Raw genomic sequence first — 13,541 nt, 5'->3', positions numbered from 1 at the left:
GGTGAATATGGGGCTGGGAGGGAAAAAATCACAGTATACTCACTACTACACCACTGATGTGACATCAATGGTTCAATTGTAATTTTACGAAACTACAAAATACTTTTTGTGTGCAAAGAAAACAAAAATAACTTTATTCAACGATACTTCTCCTCCAAGCACGTAAACAAGGCACAGTGCATGTGTGTTTTACCTCAGCAGCGCCATGTGCATACATTGTTTATGAGCCAAAGAATGGCGACAAAGGCGGAGGATTTGAGGAGAAGAATTGTTAAATAAAGTCATTATTTTGGCTTTATATGCGCACAAAGGTATTTTTGTAGCTTCGTGAAATTAAGGTTGAACCACTGATGTCAAATGGATGGGTCTTGAATGTGTCAGTTGCGTTGCTGTCTATGCACAGTCAGAAAGCTCTTGGATTTCATCAAAAACATCTTAATTTGTGTACCTTAGATGAACAAAGGTCTAATTGGTTCGGAACGACATGAGGGTGAGTAATTAATGTCAGAATGTTCTGACAATGGGTAAACTGTCCCTTTAAATTATTTCATTTTGTGGTCTCCTATTTAGGAATCCTTCATGAGAATAAGAGTACTAAGTCATTCCTCTCCGCGCGAGGGCGCTGTTAAGCCTCAATGATTCCTAAACGATGACCGTGGACGCGACCATTCACAAAAGCAAGCGGATCTCAAATGGATTTTTAGGTCACAATGGACCCATTTGACAGCACCGATTCTCCGGAAGGGCCATCTAAAGCTGCGGCGACAAACACAGAGGTACCAGTGCCGTGGTCGCGCTTCTCTGCCTGGCTCGAATGCGTGTGCGTCGTTACCTTCGACCTCGAGCTCGGACAAGCCATAGAGGTAACGTTACGCAAATAATGTGCATGCACCCTTAACATCTGTTTGTTTATTTGTCTGTTACACGCATAACGCTTTACAAGTGGGCAATAATCGAACTGTGAAAAAAAATGCAGCGACAGCGCAATAGTGAAACAATCTGATTGTAATATGACCACTGTAACCACAGCAACAGCAGCATCACTGTGTATCTCTAACATTCTTTATGTTGTTATCAGCTCGTTTACCCACATGATGTCAAACTCACAGAGAAAGAGGTAAGATGAATTTTATTTAAATATCTTATTTATTTTGCAGCAGCAGTATTATAAATATCTAAAGCTAAATATGTTACTAATTTCCTTCTAAAAGTACTAAAACCCTTCGCTTCCTTCTGTGTTTTAGAAAACAAGCATCTGTTACTTATCGTTTCCTGACTCATACTCAGGTAATGTGCTGGCACAGACTGATCTCATCAGTGCTTTCATGATAAACAGCTGAAACATGAGCATTACAGTTCAATCACATGAGTGCATGTCTATCCCAGGATGCCTCGGGGATACTCAGTTCAGCTTCAGACTGCGGCAGTCGGTGGGCCGCAGTAGCTCTTGGTTTGGACAGGAGGATGCGTATAACAAGGATGCACCTATGACCCTGCAGGTTAGAAATTGACCTGCTCTGAATTAAGATATCTCCCAGCATCGCAACTGATTGGCATGTGCTTTAAATCAATGAATTCCTGTGAACTGTGCATGTAAGATGATATAAATTTCTTTCAGAAGGATCACGCACATTTCCATGGATATGTGTATTTTAGGCAAGTAAAAGATGCGTCTGTCAAAAGGGGATACTTTCAAAAGGTGTGTAACTGAGCTGAGAGATAGATGTTTTGGTTTTTCACTATGAGCTGTTGTTGCTTTAATTGAATGTATTTAGTCAAGGTCCTTGTGGTCAAATAATAACGTGGAATAAATGACTACTTTGTACTTTGATGTAATGGTGGTTAATGCCGTAAATGATTTCAGTTTTTTTATATCCCTAGTCTCTGGTGGTGGTGTCCAGATTGCCGTTTGTGAACCTTTTCCATTCGCTGCTGAAGGTCATTGCTCCGGAGTACTTTGAAAAGCATGAACCTTGTCTGGAGACAGGTGAGGCCAGCGTTTGAACCTTCTGTAATAGTTAGATATGAGTCCCTCAGTTGTCCTCCGTGTGAAAAGATGGATCTTAAAATCATACAGTCATTTTTGGAAGGGGTTTTAAATACACAAAAATGCTGAAAAACCAAAGAATTTGTGGGACCTGAAGGATTTATCTGTAGAACAACGAACAGTTTAACTGTTCAGGACAAACAAGGGACTCGTGAACAACTATCACTAAACAAAACAAACAAACAAAAACACAAATGTGGATCATTCAGTTAACAACACAGTATTAAGAATCAAGTGTATGTAAACTTTTGAACCAGGATCATTTTTTATAAATTCAACTATTATTTTCTTTTGTGGACTATTTGTATACATCTTTTATGTGAAATATCTTATTCAGGACAGTACTAAATAAAAAATAACATGATTTTTATATGATCCCTCTTATTTAGGTAAAATAATTAGCATTTTGCAGATTCTGCGAGTTGTATGTAAAAATTTGACTTCAGCTATGTATGTATGTACATATATCACCTGAGTAACCACATGAAAACCACCCAAAGAAACAAACATGTTGACATTCATATACTGCCTTTAAAATATCAAACACAAATCTGCCTTTTGTCGCTGCCTTATATATCAAATCCTCAATCATTGTGGTTAATATCTTTCAGTCTGTAATGAGATTGACCAATGGCCAGCACCAGTACCAGGACAGACTCTCAACTTACCTGTGATGGGTGTGGTGATGCAGGTGAGAGTATTTTGAAAGAAAAACTCTTCAGAAGGAACATCATTCTCATGCATTTTAGTAAAACACCACTTGCAGTGTGTTTTTTTGGTGTTTTCATGTCTTACCATTTTGATGTTTTATCTAATTTTGTTATTAATGTGCCACCTGTTCAATTTATCAAATGCTGATTTTGGCTTGGCAGGTCAGAATTCCTTCAAAAATCGAAACGCCAGGAGGAAGCCCTGTAAAACAACCACAAACAGAGGTGGTTACCTCATCTTACTATAACAAGCATACACATATGCTTTTATTTGAAAGGGATAGTTCACCCAAAAATGAAAATTCTGTCAATAATTACTAAACCTCATGTCGTTTCAAACCCGTAAGACCTTCGTTTGTCCAGAAGGGTACCAAGAACTTCGTCAAAGTAGTCCATGTGACATCAGTGGTTCAACCGTAGTTTTATAAAGCTATGAGAATACTTTTTGTTGCGATGTTCTTGGTACCTTTCTGGACCTTGAACGTGGTAGGACCCTTGCTGTCTATGGAGAGTCAGAAAGCTCTGGGATTTTATCAAAAATATCTTAATTTGTGTTCCGAAGATGAACAAAAGTCTTACAGGTTTGGAACGACATAAGGGTGAGTAATTAATGACAGAATTAAAATTTTAACATATGGTTGATATGTGGTTTTGTTTTCGCAGAATCTGCTCCCTGCCCCCACGGTTCTTCCATCAGTTCACGAGCTGGATCTTTTTAAGTGAGTATTACACTCGTTTTACATGTTATTTGGAATTACTAAACCATCTGTTGATTTTACAGCCGTCACTAATAGCAGCTCTAATTGACCTTCATGTAATCAGATGTTTCCAGTCAGTTCTGATTCACGTGCAGATGCTCTGGGAGTTCATGTTGCTAGGAGAGCCGGTGGTTGTTATGGCACCCTCTCCAACCGTCTCCTCGGAGACCGTGCTGGCCCTGGTCAGGTATGGATACTGCGCTCTCGAAGCTCTCTTTCCAGAAGCACATAAAGTTATTATTAGGAACTTATAATAGTGACAGTGACAGCAGATATGGTTTTTAGCCTGTTTCTAGTAAAGGTTATGCTTGTTCTTTCATAATCCATTACATAATACATTACAAAAACTCCAAACCACAACATTTCAGAACTGTTTGGATGTTTATTTAACATTTACGTTTTTTGTGCAATTGCAAAAGCTTTTTTAAATATAAATATTTTCTTTTTAATGTGAATTAGACAACATATAAACATATTAAAGGATTAGTTTACCTGATAATTTACTCACCCCCATGTCATCCAAGATGTTCTTGTCTTTCTTTCTTCAGTTGAAACAGAAATTAAGGTTTTTGAGGAAAACATTCCAGGATTTTTCTCCATATAGTGGACAATAGGGATCAGTGGGTTGAAGGTCCAAATTGCAGTTTTAATGTAGCTTCAAAGGGCTCTACACAATCCCAGCCGAGGAATGAGGGTCTTATCTAGCAAAACTAACCTTTTTAACAACAAATCGTAAGCGGAAGTACTGGCCCAGTTTTTACGAAGCGAACGTGCAAAGGAGGTCAAAAACCCTTTACAAAAAAGGATAAAACAACGAGGAGTTGGAGGAGAAAACGAGATGGATTTTTCCACCCTACCCTACCTTTTTGAACCTTTTTTGTGGTTAAAAAGTATATACATTTGTATTTTTTTTTTTAGAAAATGATCGATCGTTTTGGTAGATAAGGCTCTTATTCCTTGGTTGGGATCGTGTAGAGCTCTTTGAAGCTGAGTTGAAACTGCAGTTTGGACTTTTAACAATAGAAGTACACTATATGGAGAAAATCCTTTAATGTTTTCCTCAGAAACCTTAATTTCTTTGCGACTAAGAAAGTAAGACATTAATATCTTGGATGACATTTTAATTCAGGATTGAACTAACCCTTTAAAACAGTTTTTTACAATTGTTAGGGCATCGTTTTATATTAAGTTTTATGTTCTGTGTTCACTCTTTAGCACTATCGCTCCACTGCGCTACTGTGGTGATTACAGACCATATTTCACCATTCATGACAGTGAATTCAAGGAGTACACAACCAGGACTCAGGCTCCGTAAGCAAAAACTCACACACCGCTCTGTAAAAATTCTGTAATTGCTTACTCATTAACATGTCTTTCCAAACTCAGGATTTTCTTTCACAAAAGAAGATTTTTTTGATGAATGATCTAAGCTATTCTTTTCTGTGTTATGGAAGTGTGAATGGGGACTGGGACTGTCAAGCTGAAAAATGACAAAAAGGCATTGTTCTGTTCCACTGGCAAAGCTGTCATGGCTTTAAAATACTTTGAATATAGCACACAAATGTATGGACAGACCACTTTTATGAGACTTTTATGGTTCTTTTAGTCATTTAGCAAATGACAAAGTCACTAAATTAAATACATTTTTTTTAATGAAACCTTGACTAAAGTGAGCTACTTTCTGTCTATTTTCAACATTCAGGCCCAATGTGATACTTGGTGTCACAAACCCTTTCTTCATAAAGACCTTTCAGTGCTGGCCACACATTATTCGCCTCGGAGACTTGAAGATGTCTGGTAAATTATGCTCCATTTTAGCATCAAAACTCATCTGACAGCCTTTTGATAACATGTTATTGACATATTGCACATGAGAAAAGTCTGAATGGAGTTTCTCTACAGGTGATTTACCAAAGCAAGTGAAGGTCAAGAAACTGGCAAAGTTAAAAACACTGGATACCAAAACAGGTACACAAATGTGATCCTGGACCACAAAACCAGTCATAACGGTCAAGTTTTTGAAACTGTGATTTATACATAATCTGAAAGCTGAATAAATAAGATTTCAATTGATGTATGGATATGACAATATTTGGTCAACTTTGGTCAAGATACAACTATTTGAAAATCTGGAATCTGAGGGTGCAAATGAATAAAAATATTGAGAAAATCGCCTTTAAAGTTGTAGAAATTTTACAAAATATCTTCATGGAACATGATCTTTACTTAATATCCTATCGATTTTTGGCATAAAAGAAAAAACGATAATTTTGACCCATACAATGTATTGTTGGCTTTTGCTACAAACATACCCGTGTGACTTAAGACTGGTTTTGTGGTCCATGGTAACAAATCATCTTCTTTTATATATATATATATAATTATTTTTTTCTTATACCATAAAGGCATATACACAGCATACAAGACCTTCCTACACAAAGACAAAGCCCTCATCAAGCGACTCTTAAAGGTAGGCTGCAAGTGTTCATTCTTGAAAAATGACATTTAAGTTGAAAGTAAAACTACATGTAACTCCTTGCTTTGGTTTTTTATTGTTACTTTAAGGGTATCCAGAAAAAAAGGCCATCAGAGGTGCAGAGTGCCATTTTGAGGCGGCATCTGTTGGAGCAAACGCAGAGTTTCATACTTCCGCTGGTAACAAGAAGTTCAAAAACTTGTTTTGCACCTTTGTTCATAGCTTAATGACAGCTTTACTGTTTCATTTCATTCACTAAGAAGTGTTAAGCGTCACACCCTTTCTTTTCTTTAGGAGCGATATTTGGAAAGCCTCATGCCGCCGCAGAGATCTATGTCTCCTTGGAAGGTTGGTTCAATATGAAGTAGATTAGATTAAGGAGATGCATATGAGTCGTTTCCATTGAATATTTTGGACATCAACCATAAAATCCTGGGATTCAAGTGGGATTGAAACAATTTGTATGTATGTCCGTCTCAGACGCCTCCTCAGATCCGGTCCTTCAGTCAGGATGAGTTCATGAAGACCCTAGAGCAAGCAGGGCCACAACAAACGCTGAAAGGAGATTGGACAGGCCTGTACAGGTAACATGTCAAGGTTGCCTTTCCCAAAAGCATCATAAACCCATTAGCATCAATAACCTGTCAATCTACCTAAGATTATGCTACTTTGAGAACTCAACCTTTCAGGACATTCAGGAACTGAAGAAAACTTCCTGTTAATTGTGCTTCTAATAAATGTTTCTATGTGGTTTTCAGGCGTTTCTTCCGTTCACCAAACTTTGATGGCTGGTATCGGCTCAGGCACAGAGAGATGACTCAGAAAGTAGAATGTCTTCATTTAGAGGCCATCTGTGCAGCTGTGAGTATGATATTGGATCTGGATTCTGGATACCACTGTACTTCTCTGTATTATTATCATCAGTTGACAGTATGTGTGCAAATAGAATATTTAAATTCGTTCACATAAAGATGATACACCCTCAAGTCGTTCCAAACCCGTATGACTTCTTCTGTTAAACACAAAAAGAAAATTTCTGAGGAATTGAACTGGTTGCTCTTTTCCATGCTTTGAAGCTTCACCTTAAAAAGATAATAACATTGGAAAAGAAAATACTGATATTATAACCACAGCTACTGAAAGAGCTAAAAGCTGAAAGGAGTCTAAACGCCCCTGGATATCGAGTGAAATCCACGCTGAGAAACTCCATCAGTGGCTGTGGCGTCATGACAAGCGTCAGAATGTTTACATCCTAGCATTTCTAGCATTTCTTGTCTCTGCCGTTTGTAAGCTCTTTCAGTAGCTGTGGTCTACTAAAAGCCTCAAAGACATTAGGGCTGAAGTGAAGAGAACAAAGACGTGGGTCTTTAGGAAGTTTTATTCGTCCGCAGGCATTGCTTTTCTTGTTGCCCTTTGACTAAAAATTACAACCAAAAGCTGCGCAATGTTGCATTGTATCAGTATTTTATATTCTGGGTTGTGTTGTGGTAAAAATATCAACAGGTAGCGCCAGTAACTCACAGAGTGCAAACATTTCATGTCATCGAAATAATGGCGTACACCATAGTCCAAAATATGTATAATTTGATAAATAGCTAATCTTTCATGGGTTTTCGACTACTTTTTTTATTTAGAGACATCATGTACGTTATATTAAGCCATACAAGTCTTAATACCTGGGGTTCCCTTTAACAAAAATGAGGAACAGACTGAAATGTATTTATTCACAGAATCTTCTACTCCAGTTTGCTGTTAACTTTTGTGATGAGATTATTGAACCATTTCATGAACGAAAGTTTTGTAAATTGGATCAACCGATTATTAAAAAGAACCCAAGGAAACAGTTGGATCACAACATCTCTACTTCATAGAACGTCAATAAATGCACCAAAGAGAACAGGATGTGAAGATTTGTTTTGTTCTTATTTGCATGGAAAAGCGCAACCAGTACAATTCTTCAAAATCCTTCTTTTATGTTCCACAGAAGAAAGAAACCCCTACGAGTTCAGAACAACATGAGGGTGAGTTAATAATAACAGTAATTTTAATTGATGAATAACTCTTTTTAATAACTCATTTAATTTTTGATTTCATTCATTCAGGATCTGCTGACATGGACCAAAGACAAATCAGAGGTGGAGATTGTTGACCTCATTCTAAAGCTTCGGGAGAAACTGGTGAGTGAATCTTGGTTAAAAACTGCTGCTTTTTGAACATGATAAGGATAAAAGTGCATTATTAGTGTTTTACAATTTACTCACCACTATGTCATCCAAGATGTTCATGTGTTTCTTTCCTCATTTGAAAAGGAATTATGGTTTTTAAGTAAAACATTTCAGGATTTTTCTCCATATAGTGGAGTTCAGTGGTGCCCAATAGGTTGAAGGTCTAAATTGCAGCTTCAATGCAGCTTTAAAGAGCTGTACAAAATCCCAGCCAAGGAATAAGGACCTTATCTAATGAAATGATTAGTAATTTTCTAAAAAAAATAAAAAATAAAAAGAGACATTTATATACTTTTTGACCACATATGCTAATTTGCAATTTGGACCTTCAACCCATTGGGCACCACTGAAGTTCAGTATATGGAGAAAAATCCTGGAATGTTTTCCTTAAAAACCTTAATTTCTTTTCGACTGAGCAAAGAAAGACATGGATATCTTGGATGACGTAGGGGTGAGTAAATTATCAGCAAACTTTTATTCTGGAAGTGAACTAATCCTTTAAAACAGGGGTCCCCAAACTAAGGCCCAGGGGCCGAATGCGGCCCGCCCTCACATTTGGACCGGCCCTCTGAACCAGTGTTGTTTTTGACAACCATCTTAGATTTATTCTTAGTCTTAGTCTTTTGGACTAAAATGCTTATTAGTTTTAGTCAAATTTTAGTCACTTCTAAATGTGATAGTTTTAGTCGACGAAAAGTCAAAAAGGTTTTAGTCAAAAAAAGGGGAAAAAGTCTTTTAACAAATTAATGTAGGTCAGTAAGTATTTTGCTGTTTGGTAGTGTCACTTATAAGTTCTGAAAATAGCAGATCTATAGTTCAACACAATGTGAGCTTCCGGATTGACTATTTTCACCAATAATTACAATAATGAAGGAATGGTTTTAGACATAAAAGACATATATTTGAAATACACCCATAGGTCCTCTCACCGTTTGCGACCACCCTGTGTGCAAACTGCCGCCATCATGGTTAATCGTCTGTCTGTCTGAGTGACAACAATGTGACGTGTTGAGCGTAACCAAACAAGATAGAATGCTAAAACGGCTTGCCATACTAGTATGGCAAAGAGTATTTAATGCTAAAACGGCTTGCCATAGCGGCAGATACTTTTTTGGTTTTGATTGGCATGCACAATTAGCAGAAATGTCATGCATTTTAAACGTCTGCCGGACCACCCACTAACATTTTCGTCTATTCTCGTCTCGTCAACGAAAACTCACACACGTCTCGTCATGTTTTAGTCATCAACGAGCCATTTTTATCTCGTCATCGTCTCATTATCGTCATGAAAAAAAGTGGCGTCAACGAAATGATTTCGTCATCGTCATCTTTGACGAAAACAACACTGCTCTGAACAATGCCAGACACATATTTTGAAAATGTAACTTTAAATATGTTTTACTTTTATTATGTCGGTATTTGATAATAAAGGTTGGCTTTCAAACTAAAATTTCCCTTAGTTATTAACATAGCCTAATTATTTGTTGAATTCACCAACAGAATGGTACATTCAACATAATGTGTCATCGCGATCGAACAGGTGATGCGCGAGCCAGCTAGAAAATTCAGAGCGATGACAAAATGACTCAATAGCATTTGAGGTGAAACTAGCACTGCTTGTGAGACAGGTGCAAAAGCAAGACTTCACTCATCTCCCAGTTACCCAAAGTTTTTCAGCTGAGAACCAGATCTGAAAAGTCTGTGGAAGCGCTGAAAATGCTGAAGGCGGAATTTGACGTGATTCAAAAAACACAGTGGACGAACACCAGCAGATGACATTGCACCCCAAATCATCACAGACTGTAGAAACTTAAGACTGGACTTCAAGCAACTTGAGCTATAAGCTTCTCCACCCTTCCTCCAGACTCTAGGACCTTGATTTCCAAATATAATACAAAACTTGCTCTCATCTGAAAAGAGGACTTTGGACCACTTGGCAACAGTTAATTTCTTCTTCTCCTTAGTCCAGAGCCTCTGATGTTGTCTGTGGTTCAGGAGTGGCTTAACAAGAGGAATACAACAACTGCACCCAAATTCCCTGACATGTCTGTGTCTGGTGGCTCTTGATGCCTTGACCCTAGCCTCAGTCCATTCCTTGTGAAGTTCACCCAAATTCTTGAATCAGTTTTGCTTGACAAGCCTGTCAAGGCTGCGGCTCTCTCGGTAGTGATGGGTCGTTCTTGAACGATTCGTTCATTTTGAACGAATCTTTAATGTGACTCGGGAAGAACGAGTCGTCTCGGGAAGTGATTCGTTCAGTCGCGCATGCGCAATTGCGCAACTATGAACGAACGACTCAAACCCGAAGACTCGAGAGATGAACTAATCAATTCTGTTTCCGGCTCAGGCAGCATAGGTAAAGCATATGGGGCTGTCACGTGATGAACGAACGACTCAAACCCGTACAGATAGGGGTGAGGGAGCTAATCATAGACTGAAGACCCAGGTAAACAATGAATTTAGCTTTTCTTTTTCTAATATTATTATAGTTTTGTCTTGTTTGTAGTGTAGTCAACGTTTGCACAAGCAGTACATGTGCTATGGAAGTAACACGTAGCTTTTTAATTATATTTTGGTAAAATGAACGATTTCGCTGAACGAGACTCAAAGATCCGAGTCGGTAAAATGATCCGAACTTCCCATCACTATCTCTCGGTTGGTTGTGCATCTTTTTCTTCCACACTTTTTTTCTTCCACTCAACTTTCTGTTATCATGCTTGGATGCAGCACTCTGTGAACAACCAGCTTCTTTGGCAATCAATGTTTGTGGCTTACCCTCCTTGTGAAGGGTGTCAATGATTGTCTTCTGGACAACTGTCAGAGCAGTCTTCCCCATGATTGTGTAGCCTAGTGAACCAAACTGAGAGACCGATTTGACGGCTCAGGTGTTTTGAGTTGATTAGCTGATTGGCATGTCACCATATTCTAATTTGTTGAGATGGCGAATTGGTGGGTTTTTGTTAAATGTGAGCCAAATCATCACAATTAAAAGAACCAAAGACTTAAACTACTTCACTCTGCGTGCATTCAATTTATTTAATACACAAGTTTCACAATTTGAGTTGAATTACTGAAATAAATGAACTTTACCATGACATTCTAATTTACTGAGAAGCACCTGTATATCTTTTGAAAAGAAATGATCATTTGTCTGTCTGGTGCATAAAAAAATAATAAACTATTCTAGCATTAAAAAGTATAATAAATACAGGTAAATCATAATAAAATTATTAATAACAATAATAATAGTAGTATTAGTAGTAGTAGTAGTAGTCAGTCCGGCCCATGGAATTTTCTTTTATAAACCGACCCGGCCCCCCATTAAACAAAAGAAAATTATGTGGGCTGCTCAGAAAAAAGTTTGGGGACCCCTGCTTTAAAACATTTGCCTGAAGCTTCTATCTCTTCTTCTGTATGTCCCAACCAGACGAGAGCCCGAAAACACCAGCTTCCGGTGAAAGAAGAACTCCTGGAGAGATTAGAGCAGTCCATCCAGACCATCATCAGCTCCTTGCCAGAGGATCTACAGACATTATTACACAGACAATGACAATCAGACCCACGTGAACACCACTGACCAGCAGATCCACTGATACATACAGACTGTCTATCCAGAATATACCAGCTATATATGAACCCGTAACACCTGCACAGGTATCAACCCACATTTCTTCTTCTGGTGAACCCATTCACTACCTGAGAGGCCTTTCATTTTGGATGTACAGTACAGGAGAGAAACAACTACTGCTGCTGCTATATGAGGTCCTAGATGACACATGAAGAACACAGAAACATTGATACTTCGATTAAACTTCGATAATTTGAAGTCCTCAGCTAGACTTCACAGTAGATTTTAGATGTCTGCTGTAAATTATATACATTTTAACATGCACCAAGTATTTAAAGCCTGCAGTCAGTTAGCACTGCATGAACATTTTGTTTTATAAATCAACATTTAGTCAAATAGATTAATAAAAGGATAAACAAATTGACTTTTAATTAGCATATACAGTTCATAAATACGGATGACATGTTCAGTTAAAATGCTTGATTATTTATTAAATATCAATGCTTTTATTCCAGTTATGTTGTTAGGTATTATTTAAAGACATTAAGAAGCACATTAGTAAATGTGACTCTAAAAATACACAGCAGCGCTTTTAACTATTATTTATTTATTTTGTCATTTATTTTTACCTTACCCAACCTTTAACCTTTGCACAGAGCACATCTACTGCATCATTTGGCCTGTTTTTATAATTATTTTTATTATATATTAGAAAATGATTGTTTAGGCAATTCTTTGACTACTTAGATTTGATTTTATTCATAACTGGATTAACAGACTCTGGATTAACAAACTCCAGAACAAGATTTATTTAAAACTAGTCAGTTTATTTAAATGATAATCATTATAAAAAGGTTTTGTGAGCAGGGGCAGTGGATGTTTCATAATTTTGTGATTGGGAATTGAGTTCAAGGTCATTAATACTCAATACAATCAGTCTGTATATTGTGTTTGCAAGTCATGAATGTTGCTTTTTTGACACAACCTGAACCTTGTTTGAAAAGGAAATGTCGGTTGTGCTCTTAATTTGTGCCACTTTATGTAGTTTTGAACCTCACACTGCACTTTTTACATATATTTTGACTACTTCAAATTGTAGTTTGTATACAGTGTGCTTTTTCTGTGATTTGTGTTTGATTATTATTTTTTTCATTCATTGAAAAGGTTGTAAGTTTGATTTTAAAGTTTGCCACTTCTGCAGTATTTTAAAATGTTTATTTGAAAGAGCCATATTATGTTTTATGGTTGGGACTGTATTATTAAACTATGTTTTAACAGATCAGCAGTGAGACTTTGGATATCAACACAAACAATTATATTTTAGGCATAATTTAAATGTATGTCTGTCTTTAAGCAGTGTTTCTGCTCAACACTGCACATTTTGGGAAGAATCCTGATGCCATGCACCAGATTCAGCTCATCTGCTCATTAGTAGAGTCTATCAATGGAGCATACAAAATGTGCACTTAGGAAAACTCCAAGACCACAACTGAAAAATACTGACTGAATTTGAATAGCATACTACTCTTTTTCTTTCATATTTTTAATTGGCAGAAATATTAAGTGTAGTATCTTATTTAAAATGTATCCACTGTCTTAAATAATGCACAGAGCGCCTACAGGTGAAGTCAAAAGTTTACATACACGCTGCAGAATCTGCTAAATTAATTATGATTTTGAGATCCATTAGGTTCACAGTAGGTTCAAACACTTACTCGCTGATTCTTCGGAAGGAAACAATGCATTAAAACTTATTG

The 13,541-nt window shown here is 37.2% G+C and overlaps 1 protein-coding gene across 2 annotated transcripts; it reads left to right on the top strand.

Annotated features, from left to right (window-relative positions):
- Positions 1 to 653: 653 nt before the first annotated feature.
- dennd6b (DENN/MADD domain containing 6B) lies at positions 654 to 13,063 on the top strand. Of its 2 annotated transcripts, XM_073838188.1 has the most exons (21): positions 654 to 863; positions 1,079 to 1,117; positions 1,245 to 1,287; positions 1,387 to 1,499; positions 1,619 to 1,699; positions 1,882 to 1,987; positions 2,659 to 2,738; positions 2,920 to 2,982; positions 3,421 to 3,476; positions 3,580 to 3,702; positions 4,731 to 4,826; positions 5,218 to 5,312; positions 5,418 to 5,483; positions 5,921 to 5,985; positions 6,081 to 6,170; positions 6,286 to 6,339; positions 6,472 to 6,575; positions 6,750 to 6,852; positions 7,976 to 8,012; positions 8,094 to 8,168; positions 11,644 to 11,781. In XM_073838188.1, the coding sequence occupies exons 1-20, from the start codon at positions 711 to 713 to the stop codon at positions 8,138 to 8,140; spliced, it is 1,614 nt and encodes a 537-aa protein (XP_073694289.1). In that variant the 5' UTR covers positions 654 to 710; the 3' UTR covers positions 8,141 to 8,168; positions 11,644 to 11,781. The 2 variants fall into 2 exon arrangements, with proteins under 2 accessions (XP_073694289.1, XP_073694288.1); XM_073838187.1 differs by lacking the exon at positions 7,976 to 8,012 and having other exon boundaries at positions 11,644 to 13,063.
- Positions 13,064 to 13,541: the final 478 nt, after the last annotated feature.

The sequence above is a fragment of the Garra rufa genome, chromosome 4, assembly GCF_049309525.1.
Source record: "Garra rufa chromosome 4, GarRuf1.0, whole genome shotgun sequence".
Lineage (NCBI taxonomy): Eukaryota > Metazoa > Chordata > Actinopteri > Cypriniformes > Cyprinidae > Garra > Garra rufa.
Note: the sequence above shows the minus strand (reverse complement) of the source record. Positions and strands in the feature narration are given on the sequence as shown.